Source organism: Thamnophis sirtalis, unplaced genomic scaffold, assembly GCF_051295495.1.
Source record: "Thamnophis sirtalis isolate CommonGarterSnake01/CBP01778 unplaced genomic scaffold, rThaSir2_p1.2 scaffold_9, whole genome shotgun sequence".
Taxonomy (NCBI): domain Eukaryota; kingdom Metazoa; phylum Chordata; class Lepidosauria; order Squamata; family Natricidae; genus Thamnophis; species Thamnophis sirtalis.
Genome location: NW_028261389.1, coordinates 53,918,733 through 53,943,763, shown reverse-complemented (window position 1 = coordinate 53,943,763; position 25,031 = coordinate 53,918,733). Strand labels below are relative to the sequence as shown.

Sequence of the window (25,031 nt, the reverse complement as noted above, 5' to 3'; positions counted from 1 at the left end):
TTGTATAATGACTGTTGAAAGGTACAATGGCCTCAGAAAGAGTGCTTCTATCTGTTATAAAATGTTGTGTCTCTCCTGGCAGTCACATGAAGCATGCTTGGCAACCAGTTCACACTTACAGCTGATTGTAGATTGAAGGAGAAATGGAAGAGTATCTGATATTGGATTAGAATCTCTTGCCAGTTTGATTCAGAACAGAGATAAATATTGCCAAAAGGATGATGCAAGTTGAGTTATTAGAAGATCATGGCTTCTTTTCTTCAAAAAAAAAATTCAAAAATTTTGATTTTAGTGGATGGGAATCTCTTTTATTTCCTGAAGTCACAAGGGTTTGTATAGAATCCCCTAAGCCACCTGGATCATTTAATTATTTTAGTGAATCCAATATCTAAATTTGAAGCAATTTTTCTTTGGCCATTGTAGTTTTAATGTATCTTTTAATGAAAAAACTGTGCATATAAATATTAACATATTTAATTTAATAGCAGTGTGATATTCCTATGTATTCTAAAATAAAAATAAGTTATTCTGAAGAATGCAGTATTGCAGACTAATACTGCTGGCTGCCCGCAGTTTAGCAGATCGATTCTCACTGGCTCAAGGTTGATGCAGCCTTCCATCCTTCCAAGGTTGGTAAAATGAGGACCCAGATTATTGGGGCCAATATAAACTGACTCTGTAAACTACTTAGAAAGGGCTGTAAGGCACTGTGAAATGTTATATATGTCTAAGTGCTATTGCTATTCATAAAATTATAGGTATAATTGTGTGATCTGGATATATATCCTTCCAGCTTTGACAAATGCATGCAATTTTTGTAGCAAGATTTTTAAAATTGGTTTGCTCTCACCTTCTTCTTGCTAGTGATAAGAGAGAGTGACTGGCCTAAGGTCCTCCAGCTGGCTACACCAATCTGGTTCTCATGCCGATGGTAGAAATCTTGAATTTAATTAAAGTCAATAGAAATCAAATTGATCATCTGTTAATTGTATTGTGTAATTAATATATCTGTACATTTGATTGTTTATATAGCACTCCAGCCTTTGGTTGCAAATATGTGTGCAATTTTATATTATTTTCATTTAAGAACTTTCATTCCTAGCATAGAATATGGTGTATTTTTAATGTGTATATGTGTTTCAGCAAAAGAGAAGGGAGAGAAGAAGATGTTTGGTTTTTCTTTCATCCCTCTGATGCAGGAAAATGGAAGGACCCTGCCAGATGGCATTCATGAGCTCATTGTGCACAAGGTATTTTCAAAAAGAAGCCAGAAAAAACATAGCTTATTAAGTAAAAAAAAAAATCCTAGATTGATTCAAATGTCAGAAGAATGCTAGATTTGTCATTGTGTAACATGTCCTATCATCATATCCTTTCCAACTTATGTTGCTGGTTCTTTATATTACACATGTATAAAAAGGTAAAGATTCCCCTAGCACATATGTGCTAGTCATTCCTGATTCTAGGAGGTGGTGCTCATCTCCATTTCAAAGTGAAGAGCCAGCCATGTCTGAAGATGTCTCCATGGTCATGTGGCGGCATGACTAAATGCCAAAGGCGCACGGAATGCTGTTACCTTCCCACCAAAGGTGGTACCTATTTTTTCTACTTGAATTTTTAGATGCTTTCAGGTATAAATGAATTTAACGCTCTCATGCATGCATGGCAAAGAATCCACTTTGCTTTGGCAGAACTACGGAGAGGAAAGAAGCCCCACTATCCTGGTTCAGCGGTGCCCCACCAGTACCCAGCTTCACCGACAGTGGGCTTGCAAAGGGCAATTGTGAGCTGCCGCTTGCATCAAGCTAGACTGGAAAAAGAGAGGGGGAGAGGGAAGGAGAGCGTGAGTGAGCGCCAAGGAGACAGATGGAGAAGGGAAGGGCAGAGGCAAGTGAGGGGCGTCCATAGCATGCCATAGCACATGCACTTTCTCTCAGCTCCTTTTTTTAGAGGGCTACTATCTGTTCAGCTTCCCTTCTGCATCTCCACCTCTATTGTCATCCCATTAGCCAGCCTGTCAGCGGGAGGGAGGTGAGTGGGTGGGTTTTATTGCATTTCAGACAGTTCTCCCCCAAATGGAATGCCACGTTTGCAATGGGTGGGAGGTGTTTGGGGAAGGCAGCAGGGGAAGAGGGGTGGCAGAGGAGCCACTTTTGAACCATTGGTTTTGGTAGAGCAGAGAGTCTTCCCCTAGTAATGCAGGCAGAGGCATGCTTCCCATTTCGGTAGCCTCCTGTAGGGGGAAAAATTTAAACCACAGCTTGAGTGAGCTGCCGGATTAGCAGCAGAACTTCTGCCCCCAGGATGGACCAGCCATGCCACCCATCAGTGACGTGCGGTGAGGTTTATGGCTGGTGAGGCACTGACACAGGGGTTTCAATTTTTTTTAGACTTGTGGACTTCAAGTCCCAGAATTCCACAGCCAGGCATGCTCAGTTCAGATTTAAAGTGACAGCATTTGTTTTTCTCCTTTGCAAAAAGGTTTCCTTCATTCTTTTTCTTCTCCCTCCCCCTCCTTCCTCCCTCTCCCCCTTCCTCCTCCCTTTCTCAAACAGACACACGCACACAGAGAAGTTGGATTGGACTATCATACCCCCTTCCCTCTCTCACTCACTTTCTCTCAAACAAACACAAACACAAAAGTTGAATTGGAGCCAATCCGAGCCTTTGATTGCAGGCAGAGAGCCACGTTGCCTTTTCAAACTTGTAATCAGTGAAGCTGGGCTTATATAGTTTTCTCCAGGTGTGTGTGTGTGTGTGTGTTGTGTGTGTGTGTGTGTGTGTGTGTGTGTGTGTTTGAAAAGGCAACGTGGCTCTGCATGCAATCAAACTTTTTGAATTCCTCCCCCATCCCCACACATGCACCTTTTCCAGCTGTTTCAGAGAGGATTTCAACTCTGCTCTTGCTGTCATCATGAAAAGAAAAAAAATGTAAAAGGAAAAAGGCAAGAGCTGAGGTCAGGCTGAGCTAGTTGCTGCCAGAGTCACCGTGGATGACTCTGCTTAACTGTTTCAAAAAGCCTCTACAAAGCGCCCTCTACAGGAGAAGGCAGGAGAACGGCGTGCCTCAGCTATGTCAGGAATTTTTAGGCTTTTAACCCTTGTTTAACTCTGCTCAAGTGATCATAAAACGCCTTAAGTCAGACTAGATGAGTCACGTCATTCTCCTGCCTCCTCCTGTAGAGGGCGCTTTTTTAGAGGCTTTTTTTAAACAGTTAAGCACCAAGCAGAGTCATCCACGGTGACTCTGGCAGCAACTAGCTCAGCCTTTTTCCTTTTACATTTTTTTTCTTTTCATGATGACAGTGGTGAGGCTCTGCCTCCCCTGCCTCCCCTGACTGCACATCACTGGAGAGAACATGTACAAGATGTTCTACAGGTGGCACCTTCCACCAGTGAGAATTGCAAAAATGTTCCCGGAGTGTTCACCTATCTGCTGAAAATGGATATAGATATAAAATATGTGGATATAGATATAAAATATTATCAGTAGTTAAGTATCCTGAAAGCATAGCAAGCAATGAATATGCCTAGAAAGTACATAGGAAGAAAATGTTAGAAAATACAGTTGATTAGCAGGGCAGATTGTTTTTCTAATGGCTTTAGATGACAGTTCTATGCTACATTTTATTTAATTAGGTATAGTGAGTTAAAATGCAAATTTAATTGTTCTCTCAGTGTGAAGAAAATATAAGCCTTCGGGATTCTAGTCGCTACCTCAAATTTCCCTTTTCAAAAGGGCATCTCCTTGCAAACAACCACCAAGCAATAAAATCTACAAAGGAATCTTTCTGGATTACATCTTTTCTGTGTTCAACTAAACTCACACAAAATGGTAAAGTATAATGCATAATACAGTATAATAGATGAGCTTATTAATATAAGTATACTGTATATAAGCCAAGAATTTTAAGTGCTAAAATACACCCCCAAATCAGGTTCCACTTATCAACAAATGGACTTGTTGGTATAAACAGCAACATTTTCTTACTATTTCTAATTCCATATATACTTATATGTAAACCCATCTATGGCGAAGCAGACCATCACATTTTAAACGAAGATACACAAACTGAGTCATCTTATCCACAGGTTGCACAATTTTCAGGTTATTTTGGTTAAATATTTGAGGGTTGTCATATTCATGGATAAGCTTATTTGCAGAAAGTATTACAAATATGTTTTATAATTCAATATTAGTAAAATTGATGCTGAACATACTTAATAAACTATTGATTGGCTCAATACATGAATAATCTGTTGATCTGTTTGTAAGCAGACTAAAAATGTAGCAGTTTTAATGTGACAATATTTTTAAGAAGCACATCTATGGATTTTTTTTATTACCATTCAATGCTTTCAGATTTTAAAAAAATGCCCTCACTGTATTTATTGTCCAAAATGATAAAATATTATGATAAATGAGGACTTCCGAGGAATATTATTAAAGTTTTTGGCATTGAATATCATTCATGATACAGATTTAAATAAATGGAGCAAAAATGCGGTTTCATGTTGGACAGTGCAATTCTATTTCTCTACTCAGAAGTAAAATGCATTAATTCTTAGGAATTACTTGTGAGTGAATAAAATGAATGTTACATTTCATGTGCCACAATTTTTTAAATAACATAAGCAGATATGCATCTTAAAACATGGGCTTCATTTAGGGGATCTTAGATATACAGTATAACCTTTTCCTTTTGGCTATTTCTAAAATTAATGTATATATAATAAATTGTTTGCTTACAATTGTATTTTTGCTAAACTTTATTTTGCAGGAGATATGCTTGACCTTCTTAAATGGCGAGCTCACCCAGAAAAAATTGCAGGTTGCCTCTCGAAACTGAAAGAAATTGATGGTTCTGAAATAGTGAAGGTGAATACAATTGACACTGTTTATTTTTCTCACCGAATAACATTTCCAAAGGATATAGTTCTTAAATTTGTCTTCCTTCATTTAGTTTCTTCAAGATACACTAGACACTTTATTTGGGATTTTAGATGAAAATTCTCAAAAGTATGGCTCTCAAGTATTTGACTGTTTGGTAAGACATATGTTATTATTTATTGTGTTTGTTTTGATTTTTGAAATTGGCTAAAATAAACTAATATGCATTTCCCCCCCCCCCCCCTTAGGTTCACATAATTAATTTGCTGCAGGACAACAAGTTTCATCATTTTAGGCCAGTTATGGATACCTACATTCAAAGTCATTTTGCAGGAGCTCTTGCTTACAGGTAGAAAGGTTTCAATGCTTTAAATATAAATACAATCAGATGATTGGCAGTTGACAGCAACTTTAGTTCAAATGTTTTGCAGTCTCCATAGTTAAAACCAAAGTGTGATAAACTGATATATTAAATTAATTATACTTTGTTGTAAAAATTGATCTGAGCTTTTACATTTGGTTATCCACACCTAAATCAATCATCTGACATATAAATATTTGCTTTTATATAAACCTAAGTACATACTGTATGTGTCTCTAACTGTTTTCTGAGTTGGGGAAATGCTTAACATTAAACCAAATCAAACTCACAGAGGGGGTGGATTTATTCTCCAAAGCACCTGAGGGCACATCAAGACGCAACGGGTGGAAGCTTGTTAAAGAGCGATCCAAACTGGAACTAAGGAGAAATATCCTGACAGAACAATAATCAGTGGAATAGAAGTTTTCAACAAAAGGTTGGACTAGAAGATCTCCAAAGTCCTTTCTGGACCTATGTTTCTACGATTCTAAGTAGTTTTCCCCTAATTCCCAAAGGATTTATTAATAGTCCTTAAACCACATGGTTTGAATATGAATGAGTAAATCAGAGCGCAATCAAATCTCCCTACCTACCTACTGTATTTCTCTCTCTCTCTATTTTTATATATATATATATATATATATACATACATACATACATACATACATACATACATACATACATACATACATACATATATATATATATATATATATATCCCTCTACCTACCTACCTAACTACTCTCTCTCTCTTCCTACCTATCTACTGCATTTCTCTATCTTTCTATTTCTCTCTATCCCTCTACCTACCTACCTATTAGACACACACACACATTCTCTCTCTCTCTCTATCCCTTTATCTACCTACCTACCTACTCCCTCTCTCTCCCTACCTATCTACTGTATTTCTCTCTCTCTCTCATATCCCTCTACCTACATAACTACTCTCTCTCTACCTATCTACTGCATTTCTCTCTCTCTATCTCTTTCTATTTCTTTCTATTCCTCTACCTACCTATCTAACTACTCTCTCCCTACCTATCTACTGCATTTCTCTCTCTCTATCTCTTTCTATTTCTCTCTATCCCTCTACCTACCTACCTATTAGACACACACACATACACTCTCTATTTCTCTCTCTCTCTCTCTATCCCTTTATTTATTTGGAGTTTATTTATTTATTTGGAGTTTTTTATATGCCGCCCAATCCCAAAGGACTCTGGGCGGCTTACAAGAAATATAAAAAACACATAACGACAAAACAATTTAAAAAACAACAGACACTCCTCATACATTCATTCTAGTTGGGGCCGGACCTCAGCAGTGAGGTCAACAGCCCCAGGCCTGCCAGAACAGCCAAGTTTTTATGGCTTTCCTGAAGGCCATGAGAGTGGGTATGGTCCGGATTTCCGGGGGGAGCTAGTTCCAAAGAGTCGGAGCAGCCACAGAGAAGGCTCTCCTCTGGGGGCCCGCCAGCCGACACTGTCTGGCTGATGGCATCTGAAGGAGACCCAATCTGTGGGATCTTACTGGCCACTGGGAGGTATGTGGCAGTAGGCGGTCTTGAAGGTACACTGGCTAGTATATATACCTAACCTGGGAAATGAAATATACCTTTCTTCTCCATATAGAAAGCAGTCATGGACTGGTTATTCTCACAGAACAATACATACTCCGTCCTAACTTTGTCAGCTTTATCTGGTTTAATTTGCCTCCTTTAGAATTAATGATATATGCTGTTCTCAAGGATTTTGAGAATCTCTCCCTTTATTTCCATGTAAGATTTTTGATTGAACCCAACATTGTATTGATTGAAATGTTCTCTCTAGGAATGTGTACAAATTTTCATAGCCAATGGAGCATATTCATTGTACCAATATCTATTATATACCAAACCAGATTATTGGCCCACATTGCTTCAGGTTAGAGTATTATTTTATATGAAAGGTACATATAACTATCCTAACATTTGCCTCTGGTTCAAGGACAAATTATGTATTGTATTGTATTGTATTGCATTGCACTGCACTACACTACACTACACTACACTACACTACACTACACTACACTACACTACACTACACTACACTACACTACATTACATTATATTACTGAAAATACTGAGTGAGGAGAATCATGTCCTATCCAGACTATGAGAGCAAATTATCGAGGATGTTTGAATTTCTAAGATTTGGAGATGAAAGCCCAAAAGATGTTTATGAATCATGTCAAACCCAGACAAAATTTCATTCGGTGGTGGTGTCTCATTATTTAGAGGAATTCAGTGACCTTGCACATACTACAATGAAGTTGGTTAATTCACTTTCCTTCCCACCTAGAAAACAAGGTATATTAGTATCTTAAAAGCAACCAAACTTTATTATATTTGTTAATATGTATGTCAATAATAATGTCCTATTATCTATATTCATAATTCGGCATTTCTCACTTCCCTAGGAATAGCTTATTGAGGCTTAAATTTCAGTAGATATATGTATTGATTAAATTATGAATTATTATTCATGTCAGTTATTAGTCTACTTAACAATGAATTAAGACTTCAATGTAGAACTAAGTTTTGTTTTATATTTTAGAGATCTCATAAAGGTATTGAAGTGGCATGTTGACCGATTTACTGAAGCAGAAAGGCAAGCACACAATCAGGAAGTATTAAAGGTAATAAAACTGAAACAAATGGTGTAATCTCAGCTAGCTTTTTCTAACCTGCTTCTAGTCAGAGGCTTTTATTAGATTACAGTTCCTGTAATTTCCAGTTAGGGTGGCTCCATTTATCTGACACATCTGACTAGAAGCAGGTTGAAAAAGCTGATTTAATATGATTGTTAATATTGTTTCTATATAAATATAAAAATGCTAATTCATAACAAATGAAGTTTTCATAGCTTGTATCTGGAGTAGAGTCAATTGCATTTTCCTGTGCAAGATTATTTTTTCTCAAACCTATCATCCCATTTATTCACCCTGAAACTTGTGGGAGTGAACGATTGTTAGTATGGAAAGAACTGTATGGGTGCATGATAGATACTTAATATGGGCACAAAATGGATTGGTTCTGTTTAGTAGGTGACAGTGTAAAGAACAAAACAAAGAAGAACAAAATCATATTCACGTAGATAATTGTACTGATATTAGAATTGGATAGAAAAGGAAGTGCAAATAGAAGAGAATAGATAACCCCTGTAGTATGGAGCATTTACTGCTTAAGTTATAGTGATGGCAAGGGGGGGAAAACTTTTTCACACGTTAGGAAACTAGTAAATATTTTCCTCTGATTTATCATAGTCTATTATATAACTATAAAGATATTAAATAACTAAAAGCAAAACTTTTGATTAATATCTCTCTGATAGCAGCATATGGAAATTATTGTGAAAGTAGTTTGCACTTGTGATGTAAGATAGATAACATCAGTTGACTAGCCCATGTGTAAGACACAATTTAAATATATATTTGTTTAGATTTGTTTAGGGTTTAGATTTGTATTAAAAATATTTGTATTCTGACAAATATTTTTTATTAGCTTGAGATCACTTTGGGAAATTGGCATATTGAAGATTATTTTATTAATTGTGAAAGCTCAGTTTGCATGAAAGATCTCCAACTATGAGATATTTTTCTGTATTAAAATATCATATTTTGGATGATGTTGCAAATGGTTTCATACTGGAACGAATGCAATTGGTTATATGACCTGATGTAATAAAGTGACTGAAATAAAAATAAATCTTAGTGATACAAACTGGCTGTCAGGGATTCCCGAGCCCCTCCCCCCAGTAGCCAGGCAACCAGAATTCAATCATTGTCCAGGAAGAATTTTTGGGTTCAGGTGCATTGCTCCTTCTTGTCCATGCCAATCCCAGGAGGTTGGCCTTAAAGATTAAACAACACAAGCTGAGTCAAAGCCTCCCCATCACTTCTCAAAAATTCAAGGTTCACCTTCTGCATGCTTCCCTTCCCAAATACCCATTGTTTCCCCCACCCCTCCCCATTGTTTCCATGGCAGCCTGCAGAATGCTTGAAGGAAAGCGAAGATGACCAGGCTGACATTCAGGCCTCTGTTAACAGAGGTGTTAGCCTTAAAACAAGTAAACCACATATGCATAGGTAAAGCAATATGAACCAAGTAAAACCACTACTCCATCCGGGGGTTGTAAGGGTATTTTCTGTGAAAGGTTTGAAGGAGTTTAGGTGCCCAGACATGTTTAGCATCTACCCACCCAGACTACAAGGAAGGAAATGTTTCCATGCAACTAGGTATTAGACTTTCCCTTTATGTTTCCTAGAATCTAGAATCTCCTTAATTTCAAAATGCTGCTCTCCTCCAATTAAGATGGGCTCCAGCAGGGCATTAGGTGCTTAGTCTAAAAAATCCTTAGTCGGAACACATCTGATTGGCTGGCAGTTGTCCCCCCCGCCCCAAGCTGGGATATCCTTTTCAGACCAGGCCCTAGGAAATGTACTTTAACAAAGACAACAATAGGTAAATGAAACACAACTGTTTCCTCACAAATGTATAAGAACAATTAACAGGCTTTCAAAAATTAAGATAATAGCTCATTTTTGAATTGCCCCCATGAAAAATCAAATTGTCCCCCTGTGGGGCATGGGCCCCACATTGGGAACCACTGGTTTAGCTTCTCCAGTCATTCAGCTTCATCTCAGATGTGACACAGTCTGGGAGGGGATCTGACAAGAGCTCTGGTCTCTTCCAGTTTCCTCTCGTGGCTGGACATTTAGATGCTTGGTCCCCACTGTAGACTGCAGTCTCCAGGTTGACCGTTAAAGCAGACTTTGCCTAATGTTAGGGCTGCCTCTGATCAGTCCTAGGGGGGAAAAAAACCTTGACTCCATTGATTCAAATAAAAGGCACTCTTACTAGGAAAGAACTGATTGTAGCAAAAGTCAGGCAACATCCGAAGCAAAGAAACAAATTAAAACTAACCCCAGAGCTAACCCCTCAGTAATCAGGCAACCCAAAATTCAATAACCACCCAGGAAGATGTTCTTTGGTCCAGGTGCATTGCTCCTCCTTCATGCGGGCTGATCCCAGGATGGTGGGCCTTGAAGATGTTAAATAACTCAAGCCAACCTCCCCATCGCTTCTCAGAAATTGCAGTTTCACCTCCTGCATGTTTCCCAACTCCCAAATACCCATTGTTTACCCCCTTATCATTTCCATGGCAGCTGGCAGCAAGCTTGAAATAAAGAAAAGATGACCAGGCTGACACTGGTTTTCAATTCCGCTTAATTTAGAAAGACTGGACATTTTAAAAAATCAATGAATTTAGCAAAGAATGAATATGGAAAGTTGCTCTTTTGTGATATGAGCTATTCATTTTCTATGTTAGGCTATATGCTATCTAACTAGTGCTGTTAGAAAAATGTTTATTATTTATAAGAAGGAATGATATAAAATCACACATTTTTATTTTATAGGCTCAAGAATATATATTTAAATATATAGTTCAGTCTCGGAAACTATTCTCTCTTGCTACTGGTGGACAAAATGAGGAAGAATTCTGCTGTTGTATTCAAGAGCTTTTGATGTCAATACGATTCTTCCTTTCCCAAGAAACTAAAGGAACCAATGCTTTATCTCAGGCCCAAGTAAGTTCTGCAAAAATATTGCTTTATACAGTTACTTCTGTTTTTCACATTGCTTCTGTGCATGGTAACTGATATATAAAAATGTAGTAGTGTTTAAATGTGACACATTAATGCTTCTGATCTATTTTCAGCTACAATGAATTCATTTCATTCACATATTGGTAACAAAAGTTGGATCAAACATCTGATAGTACTGTCTTTTTATATGAAGCTTTTGGGTAAATTAACAAGCTATAGAATTGTTTTGTTTCCAGTTGTCTTCCATGATTCAGATGCAGCTTTTGCAGTTGCTAGTTTGTGTTTTGTTTTTTAATTCTAATCCTTCTCTATTTTCACCATAGTTCTTGAATTTCTCATATTCATTTAGAACTGCAAATTAACTCATAATAATATTATTTATATTCTTTTTCCCCTTGGAACAAATTAAAACTATTAAGAACAAATTCCAAATATCTGGTTTTCTTGGAAATTAGAAAAAATATCATTTTTAAAATTAAATCCAAATAAAGTTTAAATTTCTTTTTCTGTCTGTTTGAACATTTGTAATATACTTAATTTTTTATGTGTTTATTCCCAGGCAATCTTTCTCAGTTCCTTCCCAGCTATATATTCAGAATTGTTAAAGCTCTTTGATGTGAGAGAAGTAGCAAATTTGGTGTGTGATACTCTAGGGAGTTTGCCTATCATTACAAATGCGGATGAATCTCTTCAAGCAGTGAAACTTCAGTGCATTGGAAAAACAGTGGAAAGCCAATTGTACACCAATCCAGGTAGAAAAGCAAATTCCATTGCTAATTAACTAATATTTAAATAGCTCCTGACACATGTTGATTGTATATAAAGCAGATAAAATTTAATCACATTTGGATTTTACACTAAAATAGGTATGGTGAATCTGCATGAAACCCTTGAATCATTTTTTGCAGGACCAGAAGTCCAGCAGTCCAATTATATACGTGTTGTATGTTGCCCAGAATTGCCATCTTACATGTTAGATGGCAGCTATATAAATATGATGGATGGATGGATGGAGGATGGATGGATGGATGGATGGATGGATGGATGGATCGATCGATCGATCAATGGATGAATGGATGGATGGACGGACGGATAGACAGGCAGATAAATGGACTTGAGGCTCTGTCTTCCTAGCTGTCTGTCAGAAAGATAATTCTCCAAATAGAAAGGAACCAAATTTGGTATGGTGGGAGAAGCCAGGACAAAAAAAGGGTCAAGTTTGGCCAGGTACTATGGATAAAAAAATTACAGGATTATTTTTCTGGGCAGCCCTAATGGACCAAATTGCAGAATGCTGCCAACCTCTGAGCTGCTTTGCTCCTTTCTGTTCATAAAACCTCAAATGGAACATATGCAGCCTCCCAGTGCTCATCTCAGAGATGCAGACTCAATACAGAGGGCAGAAACATAAATGTAGAAGCAATATGTATGCACACATGTGGATGAGTACATCTGTAAACTGATCAAAAAGCTTTGAAGGAAAATATCTTTCTGTTCTAAAGCTGTTTATCAGCTAGTCAGACTTTTATAAGATTGAAAGGGAGGGTAACATGTTTTGGGGTTTTCTTTACCAGAAGTGTAAAGACACATAGAGTATTTGATGTTCTGTGGCACAACACCAAGTTAACTTTGCCCTGCTGCCAAAATTGATTTATGGCCCTTCATTAGCTAGACTGGATTTATTACATACTCAAAATCAAATGTTTATAAATGTTTTTAATGTTTTTAAATGTACCTTTTTTGAAGGTTCTGAGCATATTCCATAGTAAAGCCCAAAGACAATAAACAATAGTCAAATTTCTCTTGTAGCCACATGAAGAATGTACTCATACAGGCAATATTCTCATTATTAAAATATTTATACTTAAATAGTACATTAAAAAGGAAAACATTAAGGTGGAATTTACCAAAATAGAATAGTGTTTTATCTATGTTAGTGAAATTAAAATTAGTGAAGGGTTAATATTAATGCTTTTTTTCTTTTCAGTTTACAAAAAAAGTCAATGGGAGCAGCTGTGTTTGCTTAACGACCTAATGATTCACTTACCAACTGCAGTAATTTGCTAAACAACTGTAGCAAAAAAGGTTGTAAAATTTGGTGCAATTCACTTAACAACCAACCGTCTTGCTTAACAATTGAAATTCTGATCCCAGTTGTGGTTGTAAGTCAAGGACTACCTATATGTCAAAACTAAATATAGTCCTTTGATAGATCAGTTTGTATCTTTAATCACTGAAAAGACTGGATCATAGAAAGACAGCATCCATAGTAAATATTTTGTCTTCCAGAGTCTCGGTATGTTTTGCTACCAGTAGTTCTACATCACCTTTATATGCACCTGCAAGAGCAAAAGGATCTGATCATGTGTGCGCATATCCTTAGCAACATATTTTCCTTCGTTAAGAAAAATAGTTCTGTAAGTAGAAGGAACATTACAGAAAATGGGCTTTTAATTGGTAAGAAGTCTATTTCAAAGAGAAGTAAGACTGGTTTATTATTAGGATGCTCCTTTAGTATGTTTCATTGTTATTTATAATGTATCTGTGCATGAACAGTACTTGTAGAAATGTTATTTTATTAAAAAGTTATACTTTTGATAGTCAATACTCACTTAGATATCTCATCAACTGTTAGAAAAAAATAAAATAGTATTGATTTTTCCAAAAGATATTATGGTTCAGAAATATTAAAAATGCTTAATATTTTTGAAAGAGGGGGAATAAATTATTAATTTAAAACATATTTATCAGTTTGCTTCAGCTTCAGTTCATCAACTGACCAGCTCACTTCATAATACTGGGCATATTATCAGAGGTGTTTGATGAAGTGAGAAGTTCAAAAAAACTTAAATGCCTTTTAGTAAAATTAATAGTCCTAAAACATGATAACAGACTATTTGAAGTGAAGTCTGACCAATATCAAGTATTATGAAGATTATTTTTGATAATTTGAAAATATATTTGCCTTGCATGTAACCTATTAACATTTTCACTTTTATAGCCACTATGTCTTATTACATTTATTTTTTGATCAATTGCAGTACAATATCTTTTTCAAACATATTTTTACCAAACTGTTTACTTCCCATCCATTCCTGAGAATCTGATTTTTTTTAATAAGTAAAGAACTTTACATAGTTCTCTATTAAATTTCAATCTGCTTTTGTTACTGTAACATAGTTTATGTGGAAGTACTCTTTTGTTTGGCTCAGAAGCTAATGCTAGCACAAAATGCAGTATCTAGTCTTTGGTATTAGGTAGCCTCACTCTATTGAGGCAACTCACTGACTGCCAAATAATTACCAAACAATGTTTAGTGTTTTTTCCCAAGAAACAAAAGTCTCTAAATATTTTGGAACCAGTTATACCACCCATACATTGATTGATTGATTATCCAATTGATTTTGACTCCTGGCAATCATGTAGTTTTTCTCCATGAAAGTATTTGCATAGCAAATGTTTAAATAAATATCTTCTAAATTGGCACATCCAGCTTGCAGTATCTAATTCTTCACATTTACAACAAAATGAGATTATTAGATTTATTTTTCAGTACACCAAAGTGTATGGTCTTGTTTTTCTTTTTCAAAAAATGAAAGGACAAGTCAGTATTGGAAGAAATAGATGTAATTGTGAACAGTCTACTAGATGTATTACTCAGAACCATCTTGGAGGTCACAAACTGTCCACAAGCAGCAGGTTCTACCATGCGGCTTCAGTTTCAGGATGTTACAGTAAGTATTACAGCAGAAATACCTATCATGAATGTTGAACTATTTATTTATCTCCTTCCTATTATGTTTTTTTTTTTAAAGAAACAAATTTTTGGTCTAAAATGTGTACATGTATATACAAGTTGCTCCAGTTTGCAATTTGGAACATTTGCTCATCTTAGATTAAAATGTTGGAAGAACTCACATCTGAATTTGCAGATTAACCAGAAACTAAATTCAGTTGGCGTGTGATTATTCTGAATGGAACTGTTAGGGTATTTATAGTACCAGTATGTAGTATTTTCACTGATTGAAGGACTGATAGTAAGTGTTCCAAAAAGAGTACAGTGTATTGCTAACTTGTCATATTAAATGCAAATAAACATAAATTTGGTTCCCCCCCCCCCAAATTATAGTCCTGTTCCTATCTTGTCAAGAATGTGCAGTCTGTGGCTTTATGTTAGTGTTAGGACTGCTAGGTTATAAAGGTTTCCACAAAGTTTGGAAGCCCTTTTTGAAAAAAAAAAAAAAGAATTGCAGAAAATATGCAATAATGTCAGACCTGCCCCAGTCTGATCCCCTAGGGAAGTAAAACTCTCAACTCCATGTGATTGAAGTGAAAAGTTATTTTTACTAAGAGATACTGGATGCAGTACCATCAAGCGGAATCTAAAATTACTGCACACCAATACAGAACTAAAACCTTGGTTCCCCTTTACCCTCCCCCTACATGAATAGGATTCTAAAGTGCTCTGTTCTTCCTCAGCTACCAGTGTCCCCCTCCCAATTTCCCATCCTATACATCTTTATTTCCCATTTGTTTCCCCCTCTCCTCTCCAATTGATAGCAGAACACTGGCAAGGCACCAAGCCGAAGCTGGTGGATCTGACAAATACTGTCTTCAGAAATGTTGTACTCTCCATAGAGGCAATGGGTTTTATATAGGCATCCAAAAGTAGAGGCTTTGTGATATTTTGTGTTCTTAAAATGCTGAAATGGTTGGAATGATTAAAATTGAGGAAAAAGGGTGTTCTATGAACTTACATTTCATGCCATTATCTTTTATTAGCTATATTTTCTTTTCAAGCTGTGGTCATATTTGCTTTCTAGAATGAATGAGGTATATAAGCACTTCAAAAGGGCAGCTGATGTAGCGAAATACTTGGTGCACTCATTCTCTGATGTGCTATCTTATTAGTCTGACTCTTCCCATGTTTTTAATATATATATAGTAAAACCTCCATAGTTACCATCTTCCTACATTAACCACTTCCCTAAGTTGACCTACCATATTTTTCAGAGTATAAGACACACTTCCCCCCCTAAAAGAGGGTGAAAATTTAGGTGTGTCTTATATGCAGAATGTAGCCCCACCCACCCACTGGGCCCCCACCCAGCAATTTATCTCTTTGCAAGAAACTGAGAAAATGGGGCTTGCAGAGCTGCAATCCCTGCAGCCTGTAACAGCTGATAATTGGGAGGCCAAATTGAAAGTGAAACTCTCTGGACTTCCTGCGGTGACGTCACTTCCATGTGGGCAAAGGAATAGGAACTCCGCTAGCTTTGCTCGAGTTTCTGTGGTGAAGATCCTGGAAAAGGATGAGTTCAACCTGGAGGGATCAACAGGAGAGAGGGGGAGCCTGGGCGGCGAAGGAGGAAGCAAGCAACTTCCCTATTGGACAAGGGAAAACCCATTGAAATCACCAAAGAAGAAATCAGCATTCATGGCCGAGCTTGGTGGTGACGGCCGCACATGAGGGAGATAAGATAGCAACACAGCAACATCGGTGAGAATAAGTAAAACAACTAAACTAAAATGGTGTAAATTCTACTAAAGAATCTTTGAGTAGAATTTCAAAGCTTTGAAGTGAGCTGGATACAGCTCAATATTGGCAGCTATAAGGAGGGCTGAAAGCACGTGATTTCCTGTAGCAATAGAAGACTTGGAGTGACTTGAGAACGGAATGGAATAAGCAGAGGAGGAGAGGACTCTTGGAGCGATTTGGACAATAAACAGAAATTGGAGCCAGATAAATCAGTGATAACAGCGAAGAAGGAGAGAGAAATACTTTGGAATACTTGAGAGAAAATATCTGATGTTTGAAGAGCAGGAAAAAAAAGCCTATATAAAGAAGAGTAACAGCGCCATTTAGTGGAGAAAGAAATAAGAACTGAATAACAATATATAGGACAAATCTGCTGATGCAAGCTGAGAATATTTTTTCTTTTCTTTTTTTGTTGTAATCTCTGAAATTGGACTAAAAAGAAATCTTTTCCTTTGAAGGAGAACATTGAAAGAAGAAATATAAAGCTAAACTGAACTGTGGTAAGATAAAATATTGTTGAAGTGACTTTTGCCCGCCTGAGCTGGCGGGCTGCCACGAATTCAGAGGTGGGCGAAAGAAAGTCTCTTTCGCCCGCCTGAGCTGGCGGGCTGCCCTCCCTGCCTCTCCTACCCCCTTTCCTCTTTTCACTCAAACAAACTCTCTCTCAAATTGAGAGAGAGTTTGTTTGAGTGAAGAAACAAACACACACACACACACACACAAACACACAAACACACAAAGTTGCACCAGGTGGGTTAGTTTTGAATTCCTCCCCCTCCCTCCAACCCACACGTACACATACCTTTTCTTTTCCAGCTGTTTCACAGAGGATTTCAACTCTGCTCTTGCCTGTCATCATGAAAATGTAAAAGGAAAAAGGCAAGAGCTGAGGTCAGGCTGAGCTAGTTGCTGCCAGAGTTGCCATGGATGACTCTGCTTAACTGTTTAAAAAAGCCTCTTAAAAATGCCCACTACAGGAGGAGGCAAGAGAACGACGTGCCTCATCTGCATCAGGAATTTTTCGGCTTTTAACCCTTGCTTATCTCTGCTCAAGTGATTATAAAGTCAGACTAAATGAGGCACGTGGTTCTCCTGCCTCCTCCTGTAGAGGGCGTTTTTTAGAGGCTTTTTTAAACAGTTAAGCACTAAGCAGAGTCATCCACTGTGACTCTGGCAGCAACTAGCTCAGCCTTTTTCCTTTTACATTTTTTTTCTTTTTATGATGACAGTGGTGAGGCTCTGCCTCCCCTGCCTCCCCTGACTGCACATCACTGGAGAGAACATGTACAAGATGTTCTACAGGTGGCACCTTCCACCAGTGAGAATTGCAAAAATGTTCCCGGAGTGTTCACCTATCTGCTGAAAATGCAACAAACAACATGGAACGCACTATCATATATGGTGGATGTGCCAGTTGCGAAAAAGTATTGGAAAAAAAATAAAAAATTGGCTAGAGGAGATTACTACACATCAAATTGCACTAAAACCTGAATTATTTTTGTTAGGGATTATAAAAGGAAATTATGAAAAAAATATTTATGAAAAAAAATATGAAAAATAATTATATACCAACAGAAGAAAATGTAATTAATATTGGAATGTGCAGAGATGGATAGGCTCAGGAAAGAACTAAAAGAGAAAGACGAATCTGAATATTACTCCATATGGGATTTATTGTACAGTTGGCTAGAGGAAAGGAGGGGAAAAGCAGGAAAGCAAAAAAGAAAGGAAGAAAGATCAACAAAACAATAGACAACTACAAAACCAGAAAAGGATTAAAAGATTGAAATATGAGATAGACTATAGCAAATAAATATTACACAAAATGACATAAATGCAATAAAAATTGTTATTCATAGAATATATAGAATATTACATATAGAATGAAAAAATGTATGAAATAATGTAAATGCACAAATATATAAAGACATAGTTATAAAAGATTTAATTATATATATTAGACCTGGACTTCCAGCCGAGGTACCGGGGGAAGGTCTTGAGCGGAGTTTATGGCTTGAGTTTCAACTTGTCACGCCTGAGGAAGTGGACAAGGCCATGGGAGCGGTGAGCACCTCCACTTGTATACTGGACCCATGCCCTTCCAGCAGGGAGGTAACACGTGGCTGGATCCAGACGATAATTAACACCTCTCTCCAGGAGGGATCCTTCCCGCTCCTCTTAAAGGATGCGGTGGTGAGACCCCTCCTGAAGAAACCGTCTCTGGACCCAGCCATTTTGAGCAACTATCGTCCGGTCTCCAACCTCCCCTTTGTAGGGAAGGAGGAAAGTGGTGGCCTCTCAACTCCGATGGTCCTTGGATGAAACCGATTATCTGGATCCCTTTCAGTCCGGTTTCAGGCCTGGCTACAGCACCGAAACTGCTTTGGTCGCACTGATCGATGATCTCTGGCAAGCCAGGGATAGGGGTCAGTCCTCTATCCTAGTGCTCCTTGACCTCTCAGCGGCCTTTGATACCATCGACCATGGTATCCTTCTGCGTCGGTTACGAGAGGTGGGAGTGGGAGGCACCATTCTTCGGTGGTTCTCCTCCTACCTCTCGGACAGGTCACAGTCGGTGTTGGTCGGAGGACAGAGGTCGACCCCGAGGCCCCTCAATTATGGGGTGCCGCAGGGCTCGGTCCTGTCCCCCCTCCTATTTAACATCTACATGAAGCCGCTGGGTGAGATCATAAGGCGGCACGGGATTAAATACCACCAATATGCGGACGATACACAATTGTATCTGTCCGCCCCGTGCCAACTCAGTGAAGCAGTAGAAGTGATGGGCCAGTGCCTGGAGGCTGTCAGGGTCTGGATGGGAACGAACAAGCTTGCACTCAATCCCGACAAGACCGAATGGCTATTGATGTTCCCTCCCAAAGATTGGCTAATTATTCCATCTCTCAGTCTGGGGGTGAAATTATACGTCCCTCAGAGAGGGTTCGCAATTTGGGAGTCCTCCTGGATCCACAGCTGACTTTAGATCACCAGTTATCGGCTGTGACCAGGGGGGTCTTTGCCCAGGTTCGCCTGGTGCACCAATTGCGACGCTATCTGGACCGGGAGCCACTTCACTTCATGACCTCAAGACTAGACTACTGTAATGCGCTTTACATGAGGCTGCCCTTGAAAAGTGTTTGAAGACTTCAGCTAGTCCAGAATGCAGCCGCGTGAGCGATTGTGGGTGCACCTCAGTACACCCACGTTACACCTATCCTCCGCGAGCTGCACTTGCTGCCCATTGGTCTCTGGACTCGCTTCAAGGTGCTAGTTGTTACTTATAAAGCCCTACATGGCATTGGACCTGGGTACCTGAGAGACCGCCTCCTGCTAATTATCTCCCAAAGACCAATTCGATCGCACAGGCTTGGCCTTCTCCGGGTTCCATCTGCCAGCCAATGCCGGCTGGCGACCCCCCCGGGGGAAAGCCTTCTCTGTTGCTGCTCCAGCCCTCTGGAATGAGCTCCCCATGGAGATCCGGACCCTTACTACCCTCCTGGCCTTCCGTAAAGCTACTAAGTCCTGGCTGTTCCGGCAGGCTGGGAGCTGTTAAAGCACCCAGCCCCGTCTTAATTGTGACTGTTGTGGATTTTAAAATTGTTTGTATTGTCTTATTTATTCCCTCCCCTGTTTATTGTGAGCCGCCCGGAGTCCTTCGGGAGTGGGCAGCATACAAAACCAATAAACCAAACATAACCTAACCTAAACCATTATACAAAATGACATAAATGTAGTAAAAACTGCTATACATAGAACATATAGAATCAGGGACATGCAGTCAGGGGAGGCAGGGGAGGCAGAGCCTCACCACTGTCATCATGAAAAGAAAAAAAATGTAAAAGGAAAAAGGCTGAGCTAGTTGGTGCCAGAATCACCATGGATGACTCGTTTAGTGCTTAACTGTTTAAAAAAGCCTCTTAAAAAGCACCCTCTACAGGAGGAGGCAGGAGAACGACATGCCTCATCTAGTCTGACTTTAGGCATTTTATGATCACTCGAGCAGAGTTAAGCAAGGGTTAAAATCCTAAAAATTCCTGACATAGGTGAGGCATGCTGTTCTCCTGCCTCCTCCTGTAGAGGGCGCTTTTTTAAACAGTTAAGCAGAGTCATCCACGGTGACTCTGGCAGCAACTAGCTCAGCCTGACCTCAGCTCTTGCCTTTTTCCTTTTACATTTTTTTTCTTTTCATGATGACAGGCAAGAGCAGAGTTGAAATCCTCTCTGAAACAGTTGGAAAAGGTATGTGTGGGTCGGAGGGAGGGGAAGGAATTCAAACTTCATCCTCAAGTGTAGATCCTTCCCCAAGTGTAGTTTGATTGCAGGCAGAGCCACGTTGCCTTTTCAAACACACACACACACACACACACACACACACACACACACACACACACACACACAGCTGGATAAAACTATATAAGCCCAGCTTCACTGATTACAAGTTTGAAAAGGCAACGTGGCTCCGCCTGCAATCAAAGGCTCAGATCAGCTCCAATCCAACTTCTGTGTTTGTGTTTGTGTTTGCTTGAGAGAAAGTGAGTGAGAGAGGGAAGGGGGTATGAGAGATAGTCCAATCCAACTTCTCTGTGTGCGTGTGTCTGTTTGAGAGAGGGGGGAGGGGGGGAGAGAGGGAGGAAGGAGGGGGAGGGAGAAGAAAAAGAATGAAGGAAACTTTTTCACAAAGGAGAAAAACAAATGCTGTCGCTTTAAATCGGAACTGAGCATGCCTGGCTGTGGAATTCTGGGAGTTGAAGTCCACAAGTCTAAAAAAATTTGAAACCCGTGTCAGTACCTCACCAGCCATAAACCTCACTGCATGTCACTGTATATAATAGTATATATAGAATGAAAAACATGTATGAAATAATGTAAATGCACAAATATATGAAGTCATAGTTATAAAAGATTTATTTGTATAGATAAAACAGACACAACAGATAGGTTAAAAAATGTAATGTGTTGCAAAGATGTGAAGTTTGTACAAAGAAAATAATTTTTTTTAAAAAAAAATGGAAGTGAAACTTGCTGTTTGCTCCACGAGGTAAATTACTGGGAGGCAGAGGCAAGTTTTTTTCCTTGTGCTAATCAGGCTATTTGCTGCAAGGAGGTAAATCAATTATTATAAATGCCTATAGATTGTTTAAATTATTCTTAGACTTATTTTTTAAAGACTGCTTTATTATTGTTCTAGACAACAAAGTGAAGAAGGTTTTAAAATAAATGCTGGATCTGAAGAGGCCCAATGTTATTGTATTTTCTTTTAAATAGCAGAGAATAATGTACATATATTCCCAGAAAGTCACATCAATTTAAACAGCATCTGTACAAGTATAGTCTGAAATGTAACACCACAAGTAGTGTATATCTTCTGTTTTGTTTGCTGTTTGTTGCAAGGAGGAAAATTGGTGGGAGGCAGAGGCAGATTTGTTTTCCCTTGTTTTCCTCCCCAAAAGCTAGGTGCGTCTTATATTTTGGAGCGTGTTGTACTCTGAAAAATATGGTAATTTTTGTAGACCAGACATACACTATATGTACACAATAGAAAGCCCACCTATGTAAGTTATATCTTGACCACCTGGAGCTTGACACACAGTATTAATCTACTCTCTATAACTTGACCAGTTGAGCACAAAGATCAAGAAAAGTGAAATGCAGAATTGATAGCAATGAATTTCTTTCAAGAAGAATATAAAAGAATACAATATTTTTACTTGATTAAGCAATAAAGATGATGACATCTTTACGCTGATGAGTGTGGACTCTTTTTCAAGGCAATGCGTGACAGGACATTATGAGGGATGACAAATTTAAGAGTGGAAAACTTTTTAAAGACCATCTCACAGTTCTGCTGTGTGCTAGCTTAACTGGAGAGAAGTTAAAACTTTGGTGACTGGTAAATCGACAAAGCCATGCTCATTCAAGTACCTGCAGCCCAAAGACCTTCCCATCACCTGGAAATCTAACAAATCTGTATGGATGACTGGTATCCTATTTGAGGAGTGGATAAGAGGTATTGACTGAGAAATGAAGAAGAAATGGTCCATTCTGCTTGAAGTGGACAACTGTTGTGGCCATACCCAAGTGAATCATCTTACAAATGTGAAACAGAAATTTCACTACATCAAATACTACATCAAAAATTTAACCTCTCAACCAAAGCATAATCAAAACATTCAAAATGCACTTCCGAGACCAGCTTCTGCAGTGGGTCATTGCTAAAATGCAAACCTATGATCTTTCTGCAGAAGTAAAATCCTAACCCTAATCCTGACCCAGAGGCAATTTTCCAATCAGTACTGACCAAGATACAGCCCAGCAGGAAAATGCTGGAAGCAACTGATGAAGCAGAAGAATTAAATGAGAACACAAAAATTATAGATATTCTGAAAGCAGAGGATGTCAGTCATTTGATAATGCAGTTAAAGTCATTTGCTGTGAAAAAATGCCCAGTATGCTGAGTGGTATAGCCAGTGTTGAGAGTGCTTATCTACTTACCTTCATAATAAGAATAAGAAACAGTCTAAAATTGACTCTCTTTTTCAGAAAGAATCATTAAACCACACACACACAAAAAACGCCACACGTAAATGTATTGATTTTGTATGATACAGTATTATATGAATGGTTTTCCTGTATTTTCACTATGTGTGTTTCTGAATCACATTCTCTAATAAAAGCTATACAATAAAGTAAGACACATGTACTTCATTCGTATGTTGAGCACCTCCATATGTTGACCACTTTTGTTCAGTCCCTTAGGTGGTCAACTTTCAGAGGTTTTACTGTAATTTATAATGGAAGATGGATTCTTACAGTGCATTCTGAACATTAGTATAACAACAAATATTTTATAAACCTAAGTCTGGATTATATCATTTTCTACCAGCAATAAGTATTATAGACTATGTGTAAATTATTTTTCTCTAACTCTAGGATACAATTGTAATATTCCTTAATCTTCAACTTTTTAAAGGAGTACTTGTGTAAGGTCCTGCCTCACCAGTCTTCTCAAGAATGCAGAACTCTTGAAATGAAAGCCATTTCAAAAGGAAACTTTTATTGGAAATTGTGATAGCAAGAGATCTAGTTATGGAATTAAGTTTTCCAGCTTGAAATGTTAGATTAAAACATTGCAGACAGAACCCCTCCCAAAGTCCAATACATCATCCAGCCAATCCCAGTGTCTGAAGATGTTATAGGAAACTCAGGCCAAGAAGGTGATAAACACCGGTCTCCAAGGCAACGCTGCTGGTCTTCTCCGGAGATGAGATAAGGCAGTTGGCTCAAGGCACATTCCATTCCCCCTTCCAAGGTTCTGATAGTTACAGCAAAGCAAAGGAAGAAATAGAAACAGAAACCCCATACAAGCCTCCCCCATCCCACCAGAATGACAGCATCCCTATAGTAATCTATGGGACATGACATGCCCCCTAGAAAAACAGGAAGTCAACCTGAAGGAAATAGAAATAGGGAAGGGAAATATACAATCAGTGAGGCTTGTCAGAGTACAATTGATGAAACAAACAACCTAAGAGCATTTACATTTTTCTTGTGAACCCACTCAATTTGTGAGGAAGGGAGGTGCTTCCATGTCACCAGGCTCAATGGAATTTCCTAGAGTCCAGAATCTCCTTAATTTCAAAATGTTGTTCACCTTCAACCATAATAGGTGGTGGAACAAGGGAAGGAGCAGGATGGAGGTCAGAGGTAATTTCAGGCTTCAGCAAACTACAATGAAAAATATATATCAGGTTAGGTGAGATGTGTTAGATTTCAATGTAATTTGACTCCACATGTATACTGTTTTTTTTCTTTATTTTATATTCTCATTACTATTATTATTACTACTTTTTCTTTAAAAATAGGATAGGCTAAGCATATTGACATGTAGCGGAAATACACCAAGGAGAGGAGGAGTGGGAAAGAAGAAAGATGGGAAGAGAAGGATAGGAGAGAGGGTAAGGGGGGAAGATGAGAAGGATAAGGAGGGGTGGATTGTAGAGAGAGGAGCAGTAGAAAGGGAGGGGAAGTAGAGTAGAAAAGGATGATGGAGGAAAGATAGAAAGTTGGAGGGTGATAGAAGAAAGAGGTGTATGGAGAGCAGAAGAGCTATAATGGGTTTCTATATTTTTTTTTGACCATTGTTGACAAGAGGAACTGATGTAATTATTATTTAATACTATATGATATGGGCTATGTATAGTATACATGTGAGTGTGTGTTATGAAAATGAAAATGGAAATAAAAATTTTAAACATAAAAAATAATAATAACAAGAAACAGGGCAGACGCTTGCACGCCAGATTAAAAGGGTATCCCCACGTCATAACGGACGGTCGTCCTCCGCTTCATTAGTCCTAGGGTTTCCCTACTCCTCCGTGTCTCTCCAAGATCGGCATACCCTCTAAGGGATCCTCCAAACTTGTAGATTGGGATAAGAAGTCAGAGCCCTGATTTCTTTCTCACACTTGTCTCGACGTCACCACCGGAAGCCTCTTTCACCCATATAGCCCTCCTTTGTTCAGTTTCAGTTAATTTTTTAGAGGTGTATGTGCATGGTTGCAGTTTGCCTTCATCATTTTCTTAGAGTAGAACTA

At 38.4% G+C, this 25,031-nt stretch overlaps 1 protein-coding gene across 4 annotated transcripts in view; it reads left to right on the top strand.

Annotated features, from left to right (window-relative positions):
- DOCK4 (dedicator of cytokinesis 4) overlaps window positions 1-25,031 on the top strand; it is a 345,383-nt gene that overhangs the window by 188,856 nt on the left and 131,496 nt on the right. For 3 of the 4 annotated variants that reach the window (XM_087723617.1, XM_087723614.1, XM_087723615.1), the window contains exons 16-25: window positions 1,144-1,250; window positions 3,679-3,835; window positions 4,782-4,879; window positions 4,965-5,048; window positions 5,140-5,240; window positions 7,847-7,928; window positions 10,710-10,880; window positions 11,458-11,650; window positions 13,188-13,315; window positions 14,498-14,632. In XM_087723617.1, the coding sequence (XP_087579743.1) occupies window positions 1,144-1,250; window positions 3,679-3,835; window positions 4,782-4,879; window positions 4,965-5,048; window positions 5,140-5,240; window positions 7,847-7,928; window positions 10,710-10,880; window positions 11,458-11,650; window positions 13,188-13,315; window positions 14,498-14,632 (1,256 nt within the window). The remainder of the gene's footprint in view (window positions 1-1,143; window positions 1,251-3,678; window positions 3,836-4,781; window positions 4,880-4,964; window positions 5,049-5,139; window positions 5,241-7,846; window positions 7,929-10,709; window positions 10,881-11,457; window positions 11,651-13,187; window positions 13,316-14,497; window positions 14,633-25,031) is intronic. The other variant, XM_087723616.1, reaches the window with a different exon arrangement.